This window comes from Sinocyclocheilus grahami, unplaced genomic scaffold (genome assembly GCF_001515645.1).
Source record: "Sinocyclocheilus grahami isolate Dianchi unplaced genomic scaffold, SAMN03320097.WGS_v1.1 scaffold1.1, whole genome shotgun sequence".
NCBI lineage: Eukaryota > Metazoa > Chordata > Actinopteri > Cypriniformes > Cyprinidae > Sinocyclocheilus > Sinocyclocheilus grahami.
Window position 1 is genome coordinate 3079524 of NW_015505180.1, and position 24143 is coordinate 3103666.

General features: G+C 35.7%; 2 protein-coding genes across 6 annotated transcripts in view; one reads left to right on the forward strand and one right to left on the reverse strand.

Moving 5' to 3' along the window:
• Nucleotides 1-10952, reverse strand: part of LOC107584776 (MICOS complex subunit MIC19-like) — a 65916-nt gene extending 54964 nt beyond the window's left edge. For 2 of the 5 annotated variants that reach the window (XM_016271693.1, XM_016271622.1), the window contains exons 1-3: nt 10720-10952; nt 9313-9610; nt 8953-9078 (exon numbers count right to left, since the gene is read on the reverse strand). In XM_016271693.1, the coding sequence (XP_016127179.1) occupies nt 8953-9078; nt 9313-9610; nt 10720-10800 (505 nt within the window). In that variant the 5' untranslated portion in view covers nt 10801-10952. Of the gene's footprint in view, nt 1-8952; nt 9611-10719 lie in introns of all 5 variants that reach the window. The other 3 variants (XM_016271772.1, XM_016271841.1, XM_016271555.1) reach the window with 3 other exon arrangements.
• Nucleotides 10953-13137: 2185 nt separating this feature from the next.
• Nucleotides 13138-24143, forward strand: part of LOC107585070 (exocyst complex component 4-like) — a 103980-nt gene continuing 92974 nt past the window's right edge. Inside the window, exons 1-5 of the mRNA XM_016271962.1 lie at nt 13138-13235; nt 15260-15449; nt 17661-17855; nt 22230-22414; nt 23896-23993. Coding sequence (XP_016127448.1) covers nt 13156-13235; nt 15260-15449; nt 17661-17855; nt 22230-22414; nt 23896-23993 — 748 coding nt within the window. The 5' untranslated portion in view covers nt 13138-13155. The remainder of the gene's footprint in view (nt 13236-15259; nt 15450-17660; nt 17856-22229; nt 22415-23895; nt 23994-24143) is intronic.

Below are 24143 nucleotides of genomic sequence, written 5' to 3' on the forward strand. Positions count from 1 at the left end.
AAAAAAAAATGTAGTCCTCACACACTTGTTCTTTTTTTCCTTTTCCAGGCTAACGACTTATCTTCAGTGTCACTCATTCATTCACGCTCTAGGTTCCCATAATTCATTCATTTAAACTGGGCTTTAATATTTAAAAAGGACCAAGAAAGGATTTCTGTGGATTCAGTTCATATGTTAAAAAAAAACCCATCTGAGTCTCTTCAGGGGGGTTTTGCAGGAGGTCACCGTGAACTCCAGAACAGCATTAACCGTCTGGGTACCCGTGTCAATCCAACCCATCTGAGTCTCTTCAGGGGGGTTTTGCAGGAGGTCACCGTGAACTCCAGAACAGCATTAACCGTCTGGGTACCCGTGTCAATCCTGAGTGAGAAGAGTAATGCTTAAAGATGAAAAACTCATCATCTTTAGATATTTCTCTCTCTCTTACTCCCTCCTTCATTTTCTGCAGATATTTTAAAAAAGTAGCTTCTGGGCAGTCGGGAGAGAGATAAAAGACAGAGACAAATTGTGTGTCTCATAAGACGTTTCATTAATCTCCAGACCTGAGAAGAGGAGGGGGAGGCGGGGCTAATCTAAACCATTACACGTTCCTCACGATCCAACTTAAACAAGTCTCAACATCTTTCTACACACATAAAGAGACTCCTGGGAATATCAAACAAGGTGATCTTTCTTGTCCTCAGCCTACACTTCCGTCTTCACGGATCTCATGGAAGTTTTCAGCAAACAACATGCAAATTGGGCTAAAAGATCATTTCATTACGGCGCATCACATGCAGCGAGAGCTTCCCTCTGTTTTTGCTCTCTGAACTTGGAGGCAATCTTCAAGGAGATGCTTAATATGTAACAGCAAGAAAAGTGTGTTTATGTATGGCTGGGACAAAGAAGGATTTGTGTGCAGGTAATTAGAGGTAGGTAATGGAAAACGGTGTGTGGGCCTTGCGTATGAATATTCATGGTACGCTGAGAACGTGTAGGAGGATCAACCTTGACCACCTTCTAATCACCACGCGCAGAGACTCTGCTGTGATTTAGTGATGGACTCGATCATCCACAGCATCTCTTAATACCTCCACTCATGGGTGCACATAATCAATGTCCCTCATTAAGGTCACAGCCTTTGACCTCAGAAGATGAGCTGAGCCTCTTAAGGCAAGAAGAGCTGTGACAAAGGGACAAAATGTAAGGAGTGAGATCAGAAAATGTCACAGCATTAAGTTTAGCTGAGGCTTAATGTTTCCATATGGTCATTTTTAATAGCTACAAACTTTAAGTAAGCATTGTTTGGTAATTGTTCACCACTTTTCAATTCACCAAAGAAAGGCAGTCAAACGACATGAAGGTAAATCAATTGTGACCATTTTCATTTTTGGGAGAACTACTCTGGCCTATATTACTAATTATTATACTATTATTAATATTACTATATTCAGCAAGTGAAAACTTAAAGAAAAGGCAATGAATGTTCTTTAAAGCAGTTTTTAAATAAATTCCTTAATAAATGAATGAATTAATAAATTCATTAATATTTACACTGCTAATGATTACAAACAATGCTGAATAAAGGATGAACATTTGCTAAAATAAATAAAAATGTATAAACAAATAATTAATATAATTAATATAATATAAATATAATTACAAACACACACACACACACACACACACACACATATATATATGTTAAAAGTTTTAGCAAGCAAGTTTTGGGTGGGATGAGAACTACTGGGTTCACTGTTTCTAAAAAGTATGACATGCATTTCAAGAGTATTTATGTAATAGAATGATGTACAGTATATTTAGATAAATCACAAGAGTTTCTGTCATCATTATACCACGGAATCATGAGCGAGCAAGAAATAAAAACGTACACGTGGGAGAGAGAAACCATGAGACAGATTGAGATGTAGGGAGTTATAGATAGATAGAAAAAAAAGCCTGTGTGAGCCTCCATGGTAGAGCTCATTAAGCAGATCTGTGTCTCATTAACAGGGAGCTGTCTCGTTTTGTGCAATGCAGGCGGGCGTCTCTTTTTCCCTCTCTGTAAGTAGAGCCAGTTCATAGTGTCAGCTCCAGCCCACAGACTCTGCAGGTAACACCACTATTAAGGGCCGAGAGGGCACACACAGAAATGTTCACACGTATTTGAGCTGACAGTATTTCAGAGCCCCTGTTTCGATACGTATTAGCTGTGCATAATTATGTGGAGGTGGAAGCGAGAACGCTCACAGCTCAGAAAAAGTCAAGACATGGAGAAAAACACTACGACCAGCTGCACTCTGAGTCCATGAGCATAGCTAGTGATAAGATTTGCAGTTTGACAAGAGCACACATTGTGGGCTGACGTTTTAAATGTAAAATGTGTTTAAATAACATTTCTCTGCACTAGCCGCAAAACAGGAAATGCATCACACTGCTATAATGACTGGCCCAAAATACAAAAGCAACAGGCCTCATCTACACTTTCAATCTTGATGGGGACTTCTAGTGTTGTGGGCTTCATTTACACATTTACATTTATGCATTTAGCAGATGCTTTTATCCAAAGCGACTGACATTCAGTGCATTCAGGCTATACATTTTTTACCAGTATGTACACATGTTAGTGAAGTCAACGAGACAGTAAAGTATCCAGTTTCTCATTTTAAAATATAGAAGGCAGTGTTATTTTACTATTATATTTATATAGTTTTGTAGTATTTCATATTTTGAATTCACTTTTAGTTTTTATAGTTCAATTTTAACTTTAATCATTTTGTTATATATATATATATATATATATATATATATTTAATACTAGGCGTTTCAGCAAATTTGTCACAGAAAACGTTCATTATGTCTTCAAAAAATGGACTTTGAGCACCGCAAGGGCATCATTTGGGACAGGACCATAATTCAGCCAAAAGTCATGTGACTCATCCTGTAACTGAGAACAATGTCAAAGAATTATGGGTTCCTAATTGGTATCCCAGGTATAATCGTTTAAAACTGCAACTAAACTTCCGATTGAAAGATCTATGAACAAAGTCTTACTTTTAATGAGAAGCAAAGCGGTTGCAAATGTGATCGGCCCGACACACTTCTGGGAGGAGATGCTGTTCCAGGTACCTTGAAGGCTGAACTGGCTTAAAGTGGAGCTCCTAATTACAGCATTGATTCATTAACTCTATTACAAGTTAGAATTAATCATTTCATTATCACTCAGGCACAAGCTATGAATCATAATATGGAAGGATCCAGGCCCACTTACTAATATCAAGAGGACTGGAACCTTTAGGAAGAAAAATTAAATATTAGCCAATTTGTTAGTCTAATTTTTACAAAATCTATACAGTAGTATTTCAAATAAATATCAATTAAATGGGAGCAGGTGTGCATTTCTGATTGATGTGCTTTGTTTTTGTGAATTTTTTTAAAACGTGCATTAAAAATAACTTAACCTCATGTCATTCCAAATCCAAAAGACTTATGTTCACCTTTAAAACACAAATAAATGTTTTTTAATGAAACCTGAGAGATTTCTGTCCCTCCATTGAAAATCCATTCCACCAAAACTCTGATGCTTCAAAAAGTACATTAAGGCATCTGAAAAATAATCTATATAAATTATGCAGTGTAATCCAAGATACATGTTTTCTCAAGATACATGATTACTTTGTATAAATAAACGGATTACTTTTATGATGCCTTTGCAAAACTACTCTAAACACAGTTACATTACTCACATCATTCAAAGCCAACAGCTCTTTTGTTTCATTTGGGAAACTGCCATTTAAATGCCACACTCATTTACTGATGACCTACAGCCATGATCATGTGAGAAAACACTTAGAAATCATTTGTTCACTTAGAAATCAAAACTTTCTAAGTGAACCCCCCCCTTACATTTCTGTTTATATATATATATATATATATATATATATATGTATATATGATTATATACTGTATGTATATAATATATATATGTATGTACAGTACATATAGATACACATATACATATATATGCACTGAATATGCATACAAGCCAAGTCAGAAAGTCAACTTTATTTCTAAAGTGCTTTATACAATATAGATTGTTTCACAGCAGCTTCACAATAGTATCAAATTCTGCTGTAAAGCAGCACTAACAAGTCAATTGTGTCATTATACATCTCAAGTCAGTTCAGTATTTACTCAGTTCAGTTGCATAACTGTGTAAAATTCATCAGTTGTACATACATACTGTACAGTGTATATGTGCACATGCATGTATGTGCAAGTGCTATGACAAACTTCTGTGCACTCCACTGCACTCTGAACAAGCAAAAGACACAAGAGAGTACAACAGATGTGAGTAGTTTGGGGTGTATGTGGCTAATTATGTTATGTTTGTATGAAGAGTTATTACGCAAGAGTACCATTTTTAGAAGAGTTAAAATAGTTTTGCAAGATATATGTGATGTTTTGCATGTTGTGTTTGTGTTTGTGATTTTGTGTGTAGAGTTTTGAGAAATGGAGCTATAGTTTCAAAAACTGTGTAAGCTTTTTTTTTAACTCTAAACATAATTCCATTAATTTATTCAATATTAACTTTCCATATTAAATCATTTTATTTTCATACACACATTTTAATATATAAATATATACTAATTACTAAATGGAAAAAAAACATTTATATATTGAAATTATATATTTATTTATTTTAAAGTGTGTGTCAAAATTCAAATACAATATTTTAATTAATTCAAATCAATATATATTATATATATAAATATATATTTACAGATATATAGATAGATAGATAGATATTTTAAATTTAGTGTTTTTTTTAAACAGATTTTAAATCAAACATACCCACAAAACTTAACAGTTTTTCCACTCAGCGCCTGTATATCTTGCCAGTGTCCTTTCAATTTAACGTCAAAGTCATTAGTCAGCAGAGTGATCAAATGTAATGCTTTTCATCAACACACTGTCTTAAAATCATATGCTGTTTAATGAACATGATGCCTGAGTGTCAGATCACATCTGAGTCCTAAAACATTAATGCCATCAGTGAGAAAAAGTCCTCCATTCCTATTAAAACATGGAAAAAGTTGCAGAGATGTTTCGGATTCAATCCTGCCTCTGGCTAAATCTCATCTTATACCTGTTTAACACGGTGCAGAGCAGGTCTATTTTTATCTATGCATTACAACCTTACGCCTTCCCTAAACACATGCGCACCGCACCGTCTGATTAAATTAACACAAAGGCTTACAGGTTCATAGCTGTTAATTGGTGTATCATTTCATTTAGTACCTTGTTCTATTTTAAACGTGTCCATACAGTTATTTTTTCAAAAGAGAGTAGGGTGTTGTATTTAAAGTTTGCAACATCAGTAAATGTATTCTTAATGTGGCTTCGGAAGGATTCATGGACCATGTTCAAATAAAATGGCATGAATAACAATTATTATTATTTACCATTTTAATACACCAAAACCCGAAACTAAACTAAACCCGAAACTAAAATATATTATCATACCACATTCTAGTTTGATTTAAGTTCATAAATCTTAAAAATTAGCATTTTAGCATTGCTTAAGTCAGTGCTTAAGTCTATTTGATTCAGTCTGATTTGCCAGTCAGGTTGAGTGATTTATTAAAATGAATCTGTGAGGACTACACAACAGTTGTGTTTATCTATATCTTTGAAGTACACATTCTCTTTGCATACAATCACAAGCTCTTAACTAGGCAAAATTATATAATTATTTGCTGTGCTGCTGCAGATCCAGAAAACACTGCTGATATCTTGACCTCTCATTTTGTTTGTAAAATGAAGCCATTCTTCGCACACCTGAAGCAATTACAGGACGCAGATTAAATACCATAAAAAGTCAAAGTAGCAGTTAAGAAGCAGTTTTTTTTTAAATCTGGCTTCTGATTTCTAAAAGTACTAGTATATCTTTTCTCACCAAGCTGCATAACTGGATGTCATTGCAGTATGAGCAATAACAAACAACATTAAGTATGAGACATGAAAACCTGTAACAAGCACTATATACGTACATAGCACAGCCAGCTGAAGGGACACATTGGTCATCCCGACCACATTCTCAGAGATGCAGGTCAGAACAAATCCGTTGTCGTCTCTGCTCACGTTGACCAGCGTCAGGTTGATGGAGTGAATGTTGGGCCAGTAGACATTCGACTGGAGGGCAGACGAAAAACATTATGCTATGGTTAGACTGAAAATAAGGTTAAACGGTGTGTTTGGTGTGGGATGAATGGCACTCGCCTGGTGCGTGTTGATGGAGTGAAGGCCGTTCACAGTCCAGTCCACCTCAGGTACAGGAGACCCAGAGCCATTACAGCTGAGCGCCACGTTACCGCCCTCCAGCACAGTGAGGTTACTGTGAGCAACACTGATATCTGGCAGGTCTAGATCACAAAAAGTATTATTATGTACATTACTTGATTACACTCTTACAAGAATGTACCATTGTAACCATAGTTTCTGCCAAAATCTGACTTTTTTACCACTGTAAGTCCATTATTAATTAATTGGAATGGTACTGTATATGGTGTGAACTTTCTGAACGTTTCAGTTCTTTTGTTTGCTAATACCAAAGCATAATGTAGCATTTGGTATAAAGTATGGCTAGCATGGTCATTTGTTGAAAGAAAAGTCAATAATTTTTGATGTACTATTACAGCGGTGGCGAACTCCGGTCCTGGAGAGCCGCAGCCCTGCAGAGTACAGCTCCAACCCTAATTAAAACTCACCTGCCTGTAGCTTTCTGGTAACCCTTCAGACCTTGATTAGCTTGTTCAGGTGTGTTTGATTAGGGTTGACGCAAAACTCTGCAGGGCTGCAGCTCTCCAGGACCGACGTTCGCCACCCCTGTACTATTATATATATATATACACATTATATATATAGTGCTGCTTTTTACTTAAATTTTCTGGAAACTGGATAAATGTTATGCCTAATTATATTCCAGGATGACGGCTGTGTACTGAAATGAAAAGAAAGCATCTATATCAGTGTTGTGACTTCACCCAAACCATTAAAAAAGGTTTTGGTTACTGAAATGAAGCTAAAATTAATTATGAAAAACTTACCTTGGCAGCTAACTGAAATAAATACATTTAAGTTGAAGTAAAATTGCTACAATTAAAACTGAACCAAAAATACATTTATATATATACGTATATATATTTAATATTTTAAACTAATAAACATGACAAAATCACATAACAAAATTAATAAACTGAATTACCAATAACTGAAAATATAAAAATAAAAGCTAAATAAAAATAATAATAAATACACGGTACATACACGGTATAAATAATTTTTCAAAGCTGTAAAGAAACCAAAGATTATTGGAATATGTTATTTCAGTGTTTCCATTTCAAAATTTCAAATTCAGTGTGCTACTTGCCTTTATTATTAGGGGCCAAGCACTGAAGGTGTGACGGCACTTATTGTATCTGTTGGAGCTCATATATTTATTATTACTCTTTCATTTCTTCTCCGCTCTGGAAGTCTATGGCAGCCCATAGAACCGCTTGCGGGAAAGTTTGGCACACAGATAGAAGACAGTCTCATCATTAACCCAAAACTCTGATGCTTCAAAAAGTACATTAAGGCATCTGAAAAATAATCTATATAAATTACGCAGTGTAATCCAAGATACATGTTTTCTCAAGATACATGATTACTTTGTATAAATAAACGGATTACTTTTATGATGCCTTTGCAAAACTACTCTAAACACAGTTACATTACTCACATCATTCAAAGCCAACAGCTCTTTTGTTTCATTTGGGAAACTGCCATTTAAATGCCACACTCATTTACTGATGACCTACAGCCATGATCATGTGAGAAAACACTTAGAAATCATTTGTTCACTTAGAAATCAAAACTTTCTAAGTGAATTTTTTTTATATATATATATATATATATATATATATATGTATATATGATTATATACTGTATGTATATAATATATATATGTATGTACAGTACATATAGATACACATATACATATATATGCACTGAATATGCATACAAGCCAAGTCAGAAAGTCAACTTTATTTCTAAAGTGCTTTATACAATATAGATTGTTTCACAGCAGCTTCACAATAGTATCAAATTCTGCTGTAAAGCAGCACTAACAAGTCAATTGTGTCATTATACATCTCAAGTCAGTTCAGTATTTACTCAGTTCAGTTGCATAACTGTGTAAAATTCATCAGTTGTACATGCATACTGTATGCATATGCATGTATGTGATATGACAAACTCCTGTGCACTCCACTGCACTCTGAACAAGTAAAAGACACACAAGAGTAGTGTTTTACATTTTTTACATCTGTATGTAGTTTGGCATGTATGTGGCTAATTATTTTATGTTTGTGTGTACAGTACAGTTACTACACAAAAATAAAATTTTTAGAAGAGTTCAAATAGTTTTGAATGAAGTGTTTGCATGTTGTGTGTGTGTTTTGTCGTTTTGTGTGTAAAGTTTAGAGAAATGAAGCCGTAGTTTAAAAAAACTGTGTGTAAGCATTTAAAAAAATATATTAATTCTTATTATAATTTTTTATGATTCTGTACAACAACAATTATTATTATAGTACTATGTTATAGGCTAAAACACTTCAGTCAGGGAAAACTGCTGTTGCTCCTCTCCACCCACATACTCTGATGTGTTTAAGAGAAGTTTGAATTCCATAAAATTACCCAGAATGACTTGGTGTGTTATATTTGCCCTTCACAATGGTGCACCAACACATTCAGAGTGCTTGCAAGATGCAATTTACCTGAGGAGTAGCATTAACGCTCATGAATGACAGGCACTGGAGTGCACCATGCAATATGTGTGAAATACCTCAAACTGTTATTCCTTCATATTATAAAAAGCAGACCACATGAAAGCATGTATGTGTGTCAGCATTACATGAACAATCGACTCACCGGTAGGAGGTGGTGGTGGTGAAGAAGCCACAGGTTTTTCTACAGACGGAGGTGGGTGCGGGATAGTTTCAGCAGTGGAAGCGACAGGAGCGACAAGTTCAGCTGGAGGGGAGGGGGTGGTTATTTCTAAAGGTGGAGCAGAGATGGATTCAGAAGCGGTTTTAGTGATAGGATGGGTAGGAATGGATTCTACCGGGGGAGGAGGAGGTGTGAAAAGCTCAAAAGCAAGAGGGGAGGCAACAGAATCAGCAAGGGGAGGAGAAGTGCTGGGTTTAGAAGAGGGAGGTGGGGCAAATATTTCCACAGGTGGAGATGCTGTTGTAAGCTCAGCTGCGGCAGCAGGTGGAGAAATGGACTCACCTGCAGGGGCTGATACAGCACCCACTGATTGAGCCGCTGCTGTCGCTACAGGAGGAGGTGGGGGGAGAATGACCGGCTCTGCTGGTGGTGGAGGAGGAGGTGCAGGAGTGGTCACTTGCTCAGGGAGTTTTACTCGCTCTGGCAAGGAAGGAGGTGGAAGGGAAGTGACAGGTGGAGGAGATATTGGCACCAGTGCTGGCAGAGGATCAACCATGGGAGGAGAAGCAGGAGGGGTTCTGGTGGGGGGCTGTGGTGGGCCTGAGGGTTCCCTCATGCGGTCGATGACCTTCTCTGAGAGCTGAAGAACAGAAATGGAGAAAACAAATGACAGTCTTATGACTTTATCTTCTCTAGTTTAGAAAAAAACTTAATATAAATGATGAACAATGTAATTTAGAAATGGACATTCTGCTTTGACAGATACTTAAGTAAAAGTATTTGGGTATTGGGGGATTTTTCTTAAGATGGCATGTCAAGTTTAACATAGAAATATAGACCTCATACACAATCATATTTTAAATAAATAAATAAATAAGGCCAATTTACTTGCTGGATTTCAATCAGTGTGAAATATATTGAAGTTGTTTTTAATATCTCTATTTTAATGTAATAAAATGTATTTTTATTAATAACTTCATTTCAGCTGTAGCAATTGTGTATTTTTAGAACTTTAATATCTTAAATTAAATGTATTTAGTTACACAATTATTGTTTTCATAAACAACTGTCACTTCTGAGTATATATATATATATTTTTTTTTCTTATGCTCATCACCAAGGCTGCATTTACTGGAAGTAAATTAAAAATTTAACATATAAAGTAATGACTCTACACATAAATATGAATTCATTTGGTGCATACATGCCATGGTAGTATACACATTTTATTATGATTATGTTTGAAATACAACACTTTTAAACATTAACTATGTGTAACCCTGAAAATCACCTATACAAAACAAAAAGTCTAAAACCCAAGTGTGAATACGTTGCATCTTTAAAAATCAGCACTCAAAACAAATCAAAAGTAAATATAGTACTAGTATTAACCAACATAAATAAACAGCTGTGTGAAGGGTGACACTGTTTAACGACAGTCACGGGGGGCGTGAACACAGTGCTGTCATGGTTGGCATTGTAATGCTTGAACTGTAACAGGTGTCTCTGCTAAAAAGACACAAATAGGATTGTATTGCACCTTAATTTGGTTTTCCAGGTCAGCTGAAGTAAGCGTCCAGTAAGGGAACAGAATGTTTATCCAGTTAGATAAGTTAAGACTATTAGAGGCCTTCATCACGATCCTGCGCATGCATTCAAATCACAGCAGAGGTGAATCAAAGCCATGCGTCAGTATGCGTGATGTGCTTTTGACAGCTGGAGGAGAACACAGACGTGTGTGTTACTCACCCTTATGCCCTTCACTACCGTTATATTCTCATTCTCGTCCGACTCAAAAGACAAGCGACGCGTGCTGTTGTTAGCTCCCATTCCTGGACAAACAAGCCCGCTGGTGTTTAACCAGCTACTTCATGTAAATTTGATCAGTAGTTATGAACTCCAAAGAGTTGACAGCTCTCTCAGCCAGGGCCGCACGCTCCCTTTCAGAAACACACAGCGCTTCCGCCTTTAGCCCCTCCCACTTGGCACAGGCGAAGAAAGACTATTCTCATTGGTTGAGCGCAAGTGCTTAGCGTCTCTATTGGACAACATAAATAGAGGGAAAATATGCATTTCAAAGAATATTTATTTATTAGTTTATTTATTCATATTAAAAGGACAATATACGAAATGAATATCGAATTTGCTGATATTTTTCAATGACTTACAACAGGTCTGTGCTTTGTTTTAGGCTTTAAAGAATCTAAGCAGTAAATAATGTACTTTATTTGTCTTCTACTTTAATATTCTCCTATTTAATATTTTTGCAAGATTTCATTTTTTCATTTTTAAGTTCTAGTAAAGAAAAACACTCCTCGTGATTTTAACCTTTATTAAACCTCCTTAAATAAACAACAAACATTATCATTGTTAAACACAAACACAATCCAAACAGCATATATATATATATATATATATATATGTGTGTGTGTGTGTGTGTGTGTGTGTGTGTGTGTGTGTGTGTGTGTGTGTTTATATATACACATACATACATACACATTTACACATTTTATTGTTTAAAAGAAATAAGTATATGTAACCTATATACAGTCACACATACATTATTAATCATTAAATACCATTATTTGCAAAAAAAAACTGTTTTTATTGTTTTAATCTCTCTCTCTCTCTCTCTCTCTCTCTCTCTCTCTCTCTATATATATATATATATATATATATACTGTATTGCAAGTAATTTAGAGTAATTGCAAGTAATTTTCTTTCTTTTTTTAGCAGCTGTTTTTCAAATCTGGTATTGTAGCCATTCTTTTTGTCCCAAAAGTGCTTAACAGGCAACTGTAGAAAAGATGTTCCTGAAGTCCTCATGTCAAATTGGAGCTGTGGGCATGTGGGTCTTCTGTCCTTTAGTGGGTGGCTGTCTTTGTCTACATGCCCTCAGGTGTCATCATCATGACAACTTTTTATCCTGCTCAAGTGATGAGAAATAACCTCAGTCCTGTGTCATCAGCAATTTCCCACACAATCAATGCCCTTTCCTATGTGGTTTGTAACAGCAGAGATCGTCAGGAGATAGAGGGGAGCAGGTCTAGAGCAATATATCATAGAAACAGAAAGCAATTAACAACCTATACCTTTCACTCTGTCTTTCTCCCATAGCTACTGTATGTCTGATTTGTAAAAGAATCATTCACATTCTTTTGAGTTGGATCTTTTGATTGAACCAGTTCACAAAAACGATCTGAATGATTTGTTCAAGATTAAATGTACTTTTGGAACAGTACTTTGAGTACTTTTAAAAAAGGAAAAACATTTTCAGTAAAATATGTAAAGGAATTTTAGAGTTGACTGATATGTAAATTTGATTAGATTTGATGTATTGCGTTTTTTAATGAGTTGAATAATGACTGCATAAACTTAAATGGACAAATGGGACTGTTTATTATTGAAACAGAAATAATAAACAGCAAAATAAAATGAAAAACAGCAACATGTTTAATATTTTTTATTAAAATGTTGTAAATGTTTTGTAAATGTTGTCAAAGAAGACAACATTTACAAAAAGACAATTTACAGAATATTCTAAGAGGATTACAATACATTAAATTAAAAGTATTACACTATAGAAAAATATAATTTCCAAAGTTACTTAAATAATTCAAATATATACCAACATCTTTCTTGAAAATAAAAAAGGTGGTATATATTTTTAAATGTATATTTATGTAAACTGTGTACAATTTTGCCAGTAATATGAATAAAATAAATAAATAAATAAAAGGTACTTTTAACAACACCACAGGCAATCCAAAACACAAAATAAGTGTGTAATTATTTCTTCAAATTGCTGACAAAATGAGCAATGGGGTGCAAGTTTATAGTTTATTAGGTGGAAATTATACAATAAGCGATTCTTATACTGTTATTGAAACATGTGATGACAAAAATCACTGAATCTTTTTTAACTGGTTCTTTGATACGAAATGTTCGAAGGAACCGAGTCGTGGGAAATGAGTGCGCATGCGACCTCCCATCACTACAGTCCCTCACTTCATACTGTTCATAACATGCCTATATTTTCTTGTAGAAGACTGAGAGACTATTGTAGGCATTTTTAGCAAAAAACTACATTTCCCTATGATCTCTCTACAATCAGCTGATTTTGCTGATGGCGGCTTCCCATTGGCTGAAGCCCGTCACGAGGTGTTTGGGCGTTGTAGCGGAAAGATGGCAGCTGACACAGGCAGATACCGGAGCGCTGTCTCCAAAAGCAAAGACCCCTCCGGTTTACTTATATCTGTAATAAGGTGAGCACGATATTTTTACAATGTCTGTGCCGGCCAGCTTGACTTTGCCTTCGTTAAATCTTTGCACCCGGAATTTCTACGGAAAAAGACCAGAATGGATAACCGCTTAGCATGTTTGCTAACGATACATCCTGTCATTCTTTCATATTTTATTACACTTATGAATTGTATGACAAGTCTATCTTAAGAAACTTTCCTTTGCATCAACTAAAGTTTATAGTTTGCTGTGAGTTTGTAGGCATACTTCAAAACGTGTTTAAAAATGGACAGTGCTTATGTTTTGACAGGACTGAGTTTCAAAACAGAGGGAACCTACGGAACTGTTTACCTAAACAGCACTGTTTAAACATCATAAACGCAGTCTGATTATTTGTCTTGTTTGTCTACACTTAACTTAAATAACGCAATCACAACATGCAAGTGCAATAACATGAAAGTACAACAATAGAAAATCTAATAGATTGCAGTGGAAAATGCAGCATGATATGAAAAATGTATTATAATATATTATACGTAATATAATTAGTAGCATATTACGTAATAATATGTATTCACAGATTAGTTCTTGTCTGCACAGTTTTTTTAATTTTTTATTTTTTTGAGGCCAGGCAGGGAAAAGGCTGTCATTAAGACTGGAAGTTGTGTACATATAAAATGCCGTTGCCAAGATATGATGGATCCGAAGAGAGCTATTTGAGGCCCTCATGGTGTAAAACATCTCAACTGATGATAGATGGCAGCCAGAACCCAATATAGTGTGGTAAAGTTGCTGCCTTATTGATGGATGTAGTTACAGTACATATTCATGATTTTGGTAATGCGTGGTTGAGTTGTAATGGACTTTTTGCCCAAATATTACATGCACAGCATCAAACCTAGTCTTTACATAAATTAAACTTTTTTTCGTCCATTGAGCACGAGCTGATAAGCTGTCAGAAATCCATCATTCTGCTTCACAGCTCTTTTATCTCCTTTTTACCCATCAGCCGTTTCCATTATGATGTCCTATGGGCAATCAAGTGAGGTCAAAAAAGAGTGAGTCTATGGGCCGAACCTATATCTACATGATCTGTGCTTCACTGCGAGCTTGAAGGGAGTTTTCCCTACTGGATTCTGTCTCTCAGTCGTTCTTTCTATATCTTTCTGAGCTCCAGAGACTGGAATGAATGTAATGAGCTCTTTTGGGAGATTGTGCTGCCTTCCTTTACTCTGATTTTAAAGCCACACCACTGGAAATGAGTCAGGACAGACTTTGAGAGCTGAGCTGTGATGTTTGGCAGTCTGGGACATTGTTGGATTGGCACCAGCCCCAGCGGGTCTCCTCGAGTGGGTGGGCGTCTGATGATGGATTGTTGTGAAATTGTGTTGTGATGGGCAAAAATCCAACTACATCTATCTGAAAGTTTGCAACATAATGATGACAGGATGAGTTTATATTGAGCGCAGCCTTGGCTCTGGAAGATTTAAGCGTACTGCAGTCGATCACGATTTTCCAGTGTCAGAAATAGCATGAAAGCCAAAGCCAGGATGCTAGAGAAATGTCATGGGCATGTGTCTTTTATTATTGAATTGCATGAGTATAGTAGGTATAACTATGTTGTCTTGGTTATACAATTTTTATATATAAAAATGTATATATATTGTCCTTACTCATTTGGGGTAAACAAAAAAAAATTAATAGAATTTAAAAAAAATAATTATTGTTTGTTTACTATAATTTCTTTTTATTGATTTATTTATCCATTCATTCATCCATTAAAACTTATTTAAATTTATTTAAAACGAACTAACTAAATAAATAAACTTTTACTTTATTTATTTATTAATTAATTATTCATTCATTCATTTACAATTTTTCTTATTTATTTACCCCGATGAACCAGGCAAAGATGTAATAATATAATATTATACCGTATGTGAAATTATTATTATTAGTAGTAGTAGTAGTAGTAGTAGTGTGTTTTTGTACAATGTAACAGTTTGGTACAGTTTGATGTAGCGTATGTTTGCTATCTTTTGGTCAGGACATTGTCCAGCAGTGAAGATGTGCAGGACCGAGAGACAGAGAAGGGCCGTCTGGAGGAGGCTTATGAGAAGTGTGACCATGATGTGGATGAGTTGATCGTTCAGCACTACACAGAGCTCACCACAGCCATCCGAACCTACCAGAGCATCACAGAGAGGATCACCAGCTCTCGCAACAAGATCAAACAGGTGTGCAACACATTCATCTGCATTCGGCAACACCCAAACAAGTGTAAATATGGGCAGCTTTCCGATTTGTATGTATGGTAGGGTTATTATATTATATTATATTATATTATATTATATTATATTATATTATATTATATTATATTATATTCAGGTTTGCTGGGCTTAAGAGTGACTATAAAAGTGGAGCAAGATTTCACAAAAAATAAATAGTTTAATAGTTCTAAAATATTATTTTCACAGAATTTAAAAAAAATTGTATGGGCCTATATAAAATATAAAAAATGTTTTAGGTGTACACGGTAAGAGACATGATCAAAGCATACAGTTAAATCTTTAATCCCCAAAAAATCATAATCATAACAGGCGTATCAGGTTCCCCTGTATAATAAAGCTAGGTTTTCTTTGTAACATTTTATAATATATTACAATAAGAACATCATATAACTTTTATTATTGTTATCAATTTTGAAAACAGTTGTGCTGCTCAATATTTTTGTGGCTACTGTGATGCATTTTTTACTTTAATAAAGAGTTCAAAAGTTCAAAAGACAATTTAATTGAAATAGTGATGCATTTTTTTACTTTAATAAAGAGTTCAAAAGTTCAAAAGACAATTTAATTGAAATAGAAATCCTTGGTAACATTATAAATGTCTTTACTGATGCTTTTTAATTGAAAGGGGTCATATGATGCTATTTTAAAGATCATTATTTTGTGTATTTGGTGTAACAGAATATGTTGACATGCTTTAATGTTCAAAAAACACATTATTTTTCAATTTGACTCCTAACTTTTATAAAGAATATCTCTTTGGATTTGAGTCTTTGCAACTTTTCAGATCTTCTTTATGCACCAAGAGCTTGTAACACTCCAAAGAGAAAGGAAAACTTGAAATCGCATCATATGACCCCTTTAATATATCCTTGCTTAATAAAAATATTGATTACAAATATGTATCTGTTTCTTCTTCACTGACCCCCGGAGAACCTTCAGGCTACATTGTTAAAAACCCTGATTTAAGGCAGATGCACAATGACTTAGTAATGTACTTTAATAAAATACTCACGTAGCTGCCAATCGCATAGAAATACATCTTCATGCTGTCAGTCTGTTTGTTTATGGCCGATTGAAATAACTTCATCACACAGGAATTATTTTTGTTTTTTCTTTCTGGTTAGCAGCTGGTGGAGATGAAATGCAACTGCTGCTTTACTTTGTAGCCCACATAGTTCTGTGATAACCTACCAATACGTAAACACACACAAGCTGCATGCAGCCTGATATAATACTGGCTGTAATACCCAGGGAATGATTTATGAGTGATAATTAGAGAAAAACAACATGCGGTAGCAGTTTGATGCAAAAAGGGAAATTAAAAACAAATCAACAGCTACTTTTTTTGGTGTTTTTGTGTGTAAACGTTACTCTCAGCCATGCGGTCTGATGGGTCGTCCCTCAGGCTTCTGTAATGATGTAGGTGTCAGGATTCCCACACATACACACACACACACGCACACACTCAAACTTGCCTCAGAGAACATAGAAAATAGCATTTCTGTCTTCATGCTGTGGAAGTATTTGATGAGAGGTGCCCAGGGACCACAAATCACCATCTTTACTCATTATTATTTAAAGACACAGGTGACCGAGTTTGTTTATTGCACTCTTGAAAGATGTGTTTGAGTCAAGGACTCAAAAAAAAAAAAAAAAAAAATAAAAAAAATAACCTTTCCCTGTTTGTCTCTATTTGCATGTGTGTGAGCGTAAGGGAGAAAATGGAAGACATAAACCCAATGCAGCCTATGAAACACAACAGTGTTCATTAATTTTGCTGTTTGTTTATCCAGCTTTGGGATTTGTTCACATTTGTGCGTGTTTTGTAAGCTCTTTTAAGAACATTAAAAATGAACTAATTATTACCCCCCCACCCACTTAAAACGGTTGCAAAACATGGTGAGCCATCATAAAAGAATCATTAGGAATCACTTGTTATTGTCTTCGATGTCTGAAATAATATCCTTGTAAATTAGCCACTAAGCTCAGGTTTCAATCTACGGCAAAGTGTTTGTATATCATCTTCTCCCCTGCTGCTGACACACTTGAAAATAATTATGCAAAGAGCCGAGCAGAGCTGTGGAAGGAAAACTGTTTAATCAAGTGTGAACTTTCACCTTCTCCTGACATGGTGTGTGTGGGCTGCTCTCTGCTCAGGTCAAGGAGAACCTGTTGTCCTGTAAGATGCTCCTCCACTGTAAGCGAGATGAACTGAGGAAGCTGTGGATCGAGGGTGTCGAGCACAAGCATGTCCTCAGCTTGCTGGACGAGATCGAGAACATCAAACAGGTCCCTCAGAAGTTGGAGGCATCCATGGCCAGCAAGCACTACCTGCACGCCACAGATATGCTGGTGAGTGTGTGTGTTTGAATGTGTTGATAGGAGAAATTGTATTCATTCCATGGTAAGTACGTGCTACCTGTTTGTTTCTTTCAGCTTGTCCTCTCATACGTAAAAATATTAAATTAAATATAGCTCTTTAATTTGAGCTTTGGACACAGATTCAATTCTTACAACCAATTTCATTGTGTGCTCCTTGAGATGCTTTGTTTAAAAAATAAATACATAGGTTTTTTTGTTAGCAATGAAATCCATACATGGGCAAAACTTTTAAAATACTATATAACATTTTTATAACATATATTTTTGCAAATATATATTTTTTGCATTTAACATATAGCAAAAATTCCAAATATTACATGATATTTTAAATAAATAATTAATAAAATCAAAATCTTGAATAAAATCAAGCATAATCCTTTAGACGTAAAGATCTTTTAGATTATGAAAACGTAAATTTAGTTGTAATTTGACTGGTATTGTAAATATTTACGCTATTGTTTAAAAGTTTAGGTTCAGAAAGATTTTTTTTAAATAAATTTTTTTGAATAAAATAATACTTTTATTTAGCTAACGATGCATTAAATGACAGTAAAGACTTTTACATTGTAAAAAAAGTTTTTTTTATTTCAAATAAATTCTGTTCTTTTGAACCTTATATTCATCAAAGAATCCCCCCCCAAAAAAATTTTTTTTTAAATAAAGAAAAGCACATAAGCATCTCAAGGCACAATACAAGTATCAAATTGATACAGAATTAAGTGAAAAAAACAAAGCAATCATAATAAATGCCTACATACCTATGAACAAATATTTAAAAAAATCAACATTTTTCACAACTGGTTTTCAACAGTAATTAGAATTGTTTCTTGAGCAGCAAATCAGCATATTTGAATGATTTCTGCAGGATCATGTGACGCTGAAGACTGGAGTAATGAGTAATGGCTGCTGTAAATTCAGCTTTGTCTGGAATAAACTAACTGGAATAAATCACATTTCAAAATATATTAAAATAGAAAGCACTTATTTTACATTTTACATTTTTTCTAAAGAGTATTTCCAAAAAGAATATTTAAAAAAAAAAAAAGTAAAAGACCTTACAGACCCCAAACTATTGAACAATAGGGTGGAGAGTGAAATGAAGTTATTTATCTGTGTCACCTGCGTGGTGTGTGTCAGGAACATGTGTGCTAACTTAAACAGTGACTTATTCAGTTATGCAACTCTGGTCAGGTGATTCTTTCCCACTGTATTAACCAAAGCTCATGAGTCTAAAAACATCATCAAAAATAAGAAGGAGCTGAATTTTTGTTTTTTTAGGATCTTTTTCATCAGGTATTTGAACACATTGTTTCTTTGGGTACACCCACATCTCCCTCTCAACAGGGGAAATCAGGTGTGGTCAGAGATGACAAGCTTCCTTCCTCCCGCTCTCTCAGGTCTCTCAGGTGGCGTTCTCCTCCTGTGTGTGTGACTGTGTTAAATCTGACGAGAAGTATTGGGACTGCCAACAGAGATTACGCTGTACACGGTGTTTCAATTTGCAACTCTCATCTGAAAACACTCCCTCACTTTTGTCTGATACTTACATGGACACGCACACATACACATTTGTAACTCTCGTACCTGTCAGTCTGGTTAACCTCCCCAGTGTGTGCTTTTCAGATGAGCTGTCATTCATTACCTCACATCTGTTGAATCGGCACTTTCCGCTCTTGATTTGCTTAAGCCCTTTCCTTTCCTTTCCTTCTTCCTCTTTCTCTGTCTTCCTTTTCCATCTTCCTCTTTTTTTCCTTTTCCTCTCTGTTTTTCTTTCATTTATGCTTTTCTTTCTTTTCCTCTTCCTTTCCTGTCCTTTTCAGCCCTTTCCTACACTTTCTGTTTCCTCTCCATTTTTCCTTTCCTTTCCTTTTTTTTTTGCTGTCCATAACTATTCATCTCCACATTCCTTTCATTTATTTTCCTTTCCTCCCCTTCTTCTTCATTTCCTTTTCTGTCCTTTGCTGCCCTTTTCTGTCCTTTACTTTTCCTCTTCCTCTCTATTTAATTTTTTTATTTTTCCTCATCCTCTTCTTCTTTCCTGCACTTAACCTTTCCACTCCCTCTCCGTATTTCTTTCATCTCCTTTCCTTTTTCTATTCCTTTCATGTCCTTAACGGTTCCTCTTGCTCTGTTACTTTCTTTTTCCTCTTCTTTACTCCTTTCCTCTTCCTCTCATGTCCTTAACTGTTCCCTTTTCTCTTCTTCTTCCCTTTCATTTCCTTGTCCTCTTCCTGTCTTTAACTATTCTTCTTTCTCTTATCCTCCTTTACTATCCTTTCCTATTCTATCTCTTTGCCTCTTGTTCCCTCTCTCCTCTCAAATCTATAAAAACAAGTATCTCAGTTGCAAATTGAAGTGTCTTCTCAACTAAACCAGGTTTGACAATAAGACATGCAAACATGCACACTTACACATGCTTAGCTGATCCTGCAGGTATACGCTGTGGCTCATACAACCCTCCTTGACTTGTGTGACCCCTCCTCTGTCTGTCAAAAGGGATGCAGTGATGGCCCTCCAGAGCACTATCAACAGGCCATTAGCTGCCCTCTAATAAAGCACATTCATTCAGAGCCATTTTATGATTTATTCACTAAATAAAAACAAGCAGTAGCCACTGCAGGGTAGTTCAGTGCTGAGGGAGAGGAGAGGTAAAGGCAAAGAGAAGTAAAGACTAGAAATACAAGTTAATGCAATAAAAAAGAGCAAGAGAGAGAGAGTGTACGAGATTAAAAGAAGGATGGAAGGAAGAAGGGAAAGGTTGCATAGAAGATCAAGGCTCTGGGATATGTGAGCCAGGTCAGGTGAATGAAATGAGGAAATTGAACTTATCAACCACACAACTGCTTCAGATTCGGTTTGCAAATGCGGCAGCATGGCAAGTAGCTGCTGATATGGTGCAGATCCAGGACAGCATTAAAGCTAAGCCTGAGGGGACTACCTGGACTCATTCTCCATGTTAAGTTGCATTTGTTCTTCGTTTTTCTGCTTCAAAATCCCCTTGCACATGTGTATGAGAGAGGGAGGAGGAGATGAAAAACAGATACACAAAACAGAGCAAAAAAGCTATATACTTTTTAAAATTACGTTCTGTATCCACAGCTTACAACATTTTCTATGATGTGGAATATATATAATTTGTGTGTATTCATGTATATATGTATTTATTTATTAGGAATTTATTATTTATTAGGGATTTATTTAATGATTGATTTTATTAGGTATTTTGTTTATTAGAGATTTCATTTACCATTATTTTATTTATTTAATTATTTATTAGGGATTACATTTTTTAGGAATTTTAGTCATTCTTAGGAATTTTATTTATTATTAGGAATTTTACTTATTTCATATTATTTAGAGATTTTTGAACAAAAAAAGTAGTAAATCTCTGTGTGCGACAGAAAGAGAAAGCTTATATATTAATTTAGTTTTCTGGGTTTTTGCATAATTTTCTCACTTTTTCCTCATTCACCCAGCAGCTGCATACTTCATTATGCTCTCTGCAGGAGAGCCACACGCATTCAGCAGAGTAAATATTCAGCGCCACTGCGGTCCACCACACTGCATGCTCTCTCTTTTAATACCTTGATTGGACGAGAGTTGTTATTGTGCTTTATCGTTGTGGTTTTTGATGGGTGGGTGGGTGGGTTCTGTGCTATTATGTGATCCTGGAGCGCAGCTAATCTAGGTGGTTTTACAACAATGGATACGCCTGGAACACCTGGAACACTTCAGTTATTCAGCTACTAGCAATGGACAAGCTACATTGGGATTTGAGTTTCGAATGAACATGCAAAAGAGTAGATACTAAGGACCCGAAGTATAGATGAAGAGCCATATTTTATAACCAACATACAGTGGTCTTAATAAATATTCAGATACTTCACCACATTTAGAAATGTATGAAGTCACAGCATAAAATAACAAAATATCAAACCAAGTTCTACCGATTAAAAAAAAAAGGTTAATAAAAAGCACTGTTTTCAAGCATTACATTTCACAAAAAAAAGCTTGTTTGGTTCTAAATTAAAACAATAAATTATTCTGTTCAAAAGTAACATTTAAAAATATTTAGAGTCTTTATGGTTGTAAATTAACTTTATTATGAACTGCTGAAGATGGCTGACCTCAAACATCTGCTACAATTGCATTGGGACAAAAAAAAAGCAAAAATGGCTAATAATTTTTGCTTTTCTTTTTTAATTTAAAATCTTTTTTTTATTTAATGCAATAAAATTCATACACTTTTAAGTGAGGCTCAAGTCTCCAAATATTTTTGGGGTCACTAAATTTGACATCTGAAGTTGGCAGATGGAAACTTCAGCTGTGGTGTTGTGTTTGCAGGTTTCAGCGGTGGATTCTCTTGAAGGACCCCTGCTACAGGTGGAGGGTCTCGGCGACTTGCGACTGGAGCTCCACAGTAAGAAGCTCAACATCCACCTGGTGCTAATTGACGAGCTCCATCGACACCTCTACATCAAATCAACCAGCCGCGTGGGTCACCGAGGAAAAGACAAGGACAAGGGCCGGTGAGCTACTATGGCATGCTTTTGATAAAATATTATTTGATTGAGAAGTGCATGCAGCTGGGCGAAACTAGATCCTTATTGCTTGCTTTCAGATCAGTTCAAATCAAAGATATGTAGGTTTAGTATTTGGACCCAAAGTAGGTAAATAATATTACAAAACGTGAATAATATAAAATATCTTTCTCAGAACGTTTGATTCAGGTTGTGGCGGTAAACTGAAAGCAGTTACCTTCAGAACTGGAAAGTCATTTCTCTGCTTTAGATTAATTTACCTTCGCAGGTTAATGGTGGCAGGGCACACAGCTCATCTAATTACAGTGTATGTACTTTTTAAAAAGAGAGACGTGCTTTCTTAAACCAAACATCCCATGAGTCATTGCTGTCTGATCGTTAATAAGGATGTGGAATATGCCAGACAGAATAACTGATCAGACTAATTAAGAATCCAAGCCTGAATATGGGGCAAAGCTGGCTTGAACCCCAGCTAGTTTGACATTCTGAATAAACTTTAATTAGTCAAAGGGGTGACATGTAGAAAATGTGTTACTCGTCTTCACTAAAGTCTTCTTCTGGATCTCAGCATAGATCTGCTTCACGTAATTAATGACGGGGATGATTACGCTATCTTGAAGGGAAATCACAATGTTAGTTCTTTATTGAATGCTTTGTTCACCAGGGTCTTAAATCATTAGCTTGTTGGTAAACAAAGCCTCTCTGGCCCTGTTGCATTCTTCTCACCAGAGTCATGTAATTAGCTGATTAACGACTGTTCTCTTCCTGTCCCTGCATACGGGGCCTGGCCACCGTGGCTCTGATGCCGGCTTTCAGCACAGACAGAGATAAGTCATTCGCACCCTCGTGGATGAGCACGAGAGGAATGATAATAAGTTTTTGCTTTTCTCGATGGCAACACAGCCGCCCACGCGCGCACTGTCGTCGGGGGATTGCTGAGCCCCTCCGTCAGCGTGCCGTGCGAACCACCGCCGCCGATGCCTCTGCAATGCTAATTCTCATAGATTAGACAAGGCGCAGCAGTGTAGCGCATTAAGCTAATGCAGGTTGGTGACCCCGCAGGGCTGAAGTGTGGAGTTGTTTGTAATAGTGTTTTTGATCTCGGAATTGTGCGTGCGTGTTTGTCGCTCTTCCGCTGCTCTGTTTATGGCCATGTAATTATAGCGCGACGCTTTCATGAGGAGAAGTGATTTATTAGTCAGGGTCACGACGCGACTGCAATTTTCTGGCAGGATTTTTATTCATTTCCTCTCTCTCTCTCATGCGTTTTGCAATCTGCCTTGTTTGATTCTTCGTGTTCTGACCACTTTAATGGCAATGGTTTTGCGGAAGGTTCTCAGTTATTTTCATAAAACATTCATGGCTGCTCTTTTTATGAATGTTTAAACAATAGCTGCTGTCAGTATAATAATGGTTACTATTTTGAAGACTGTAGTAACAGTAACTTTTTTTTTCGTTATTTTTTTCAGGTCTGCTTCAAAGGATACATCTGTTTTGGATGTCGGTTTGTCCACTCCACGCAAGCTCACAGAACCCTCACAGTTCAGCACCCCTGGAACATCCAGCAGTAAGAATCACTACAAATATACAGCCAATAGAAATGACTAAATTATTATATTTATAAATGTAAATATAATTTAATAATTAAACTACTAAATATATTTAAAATGTATTATATATAGAAAAAAATATATACAAATATTTTATTTAAATGTAC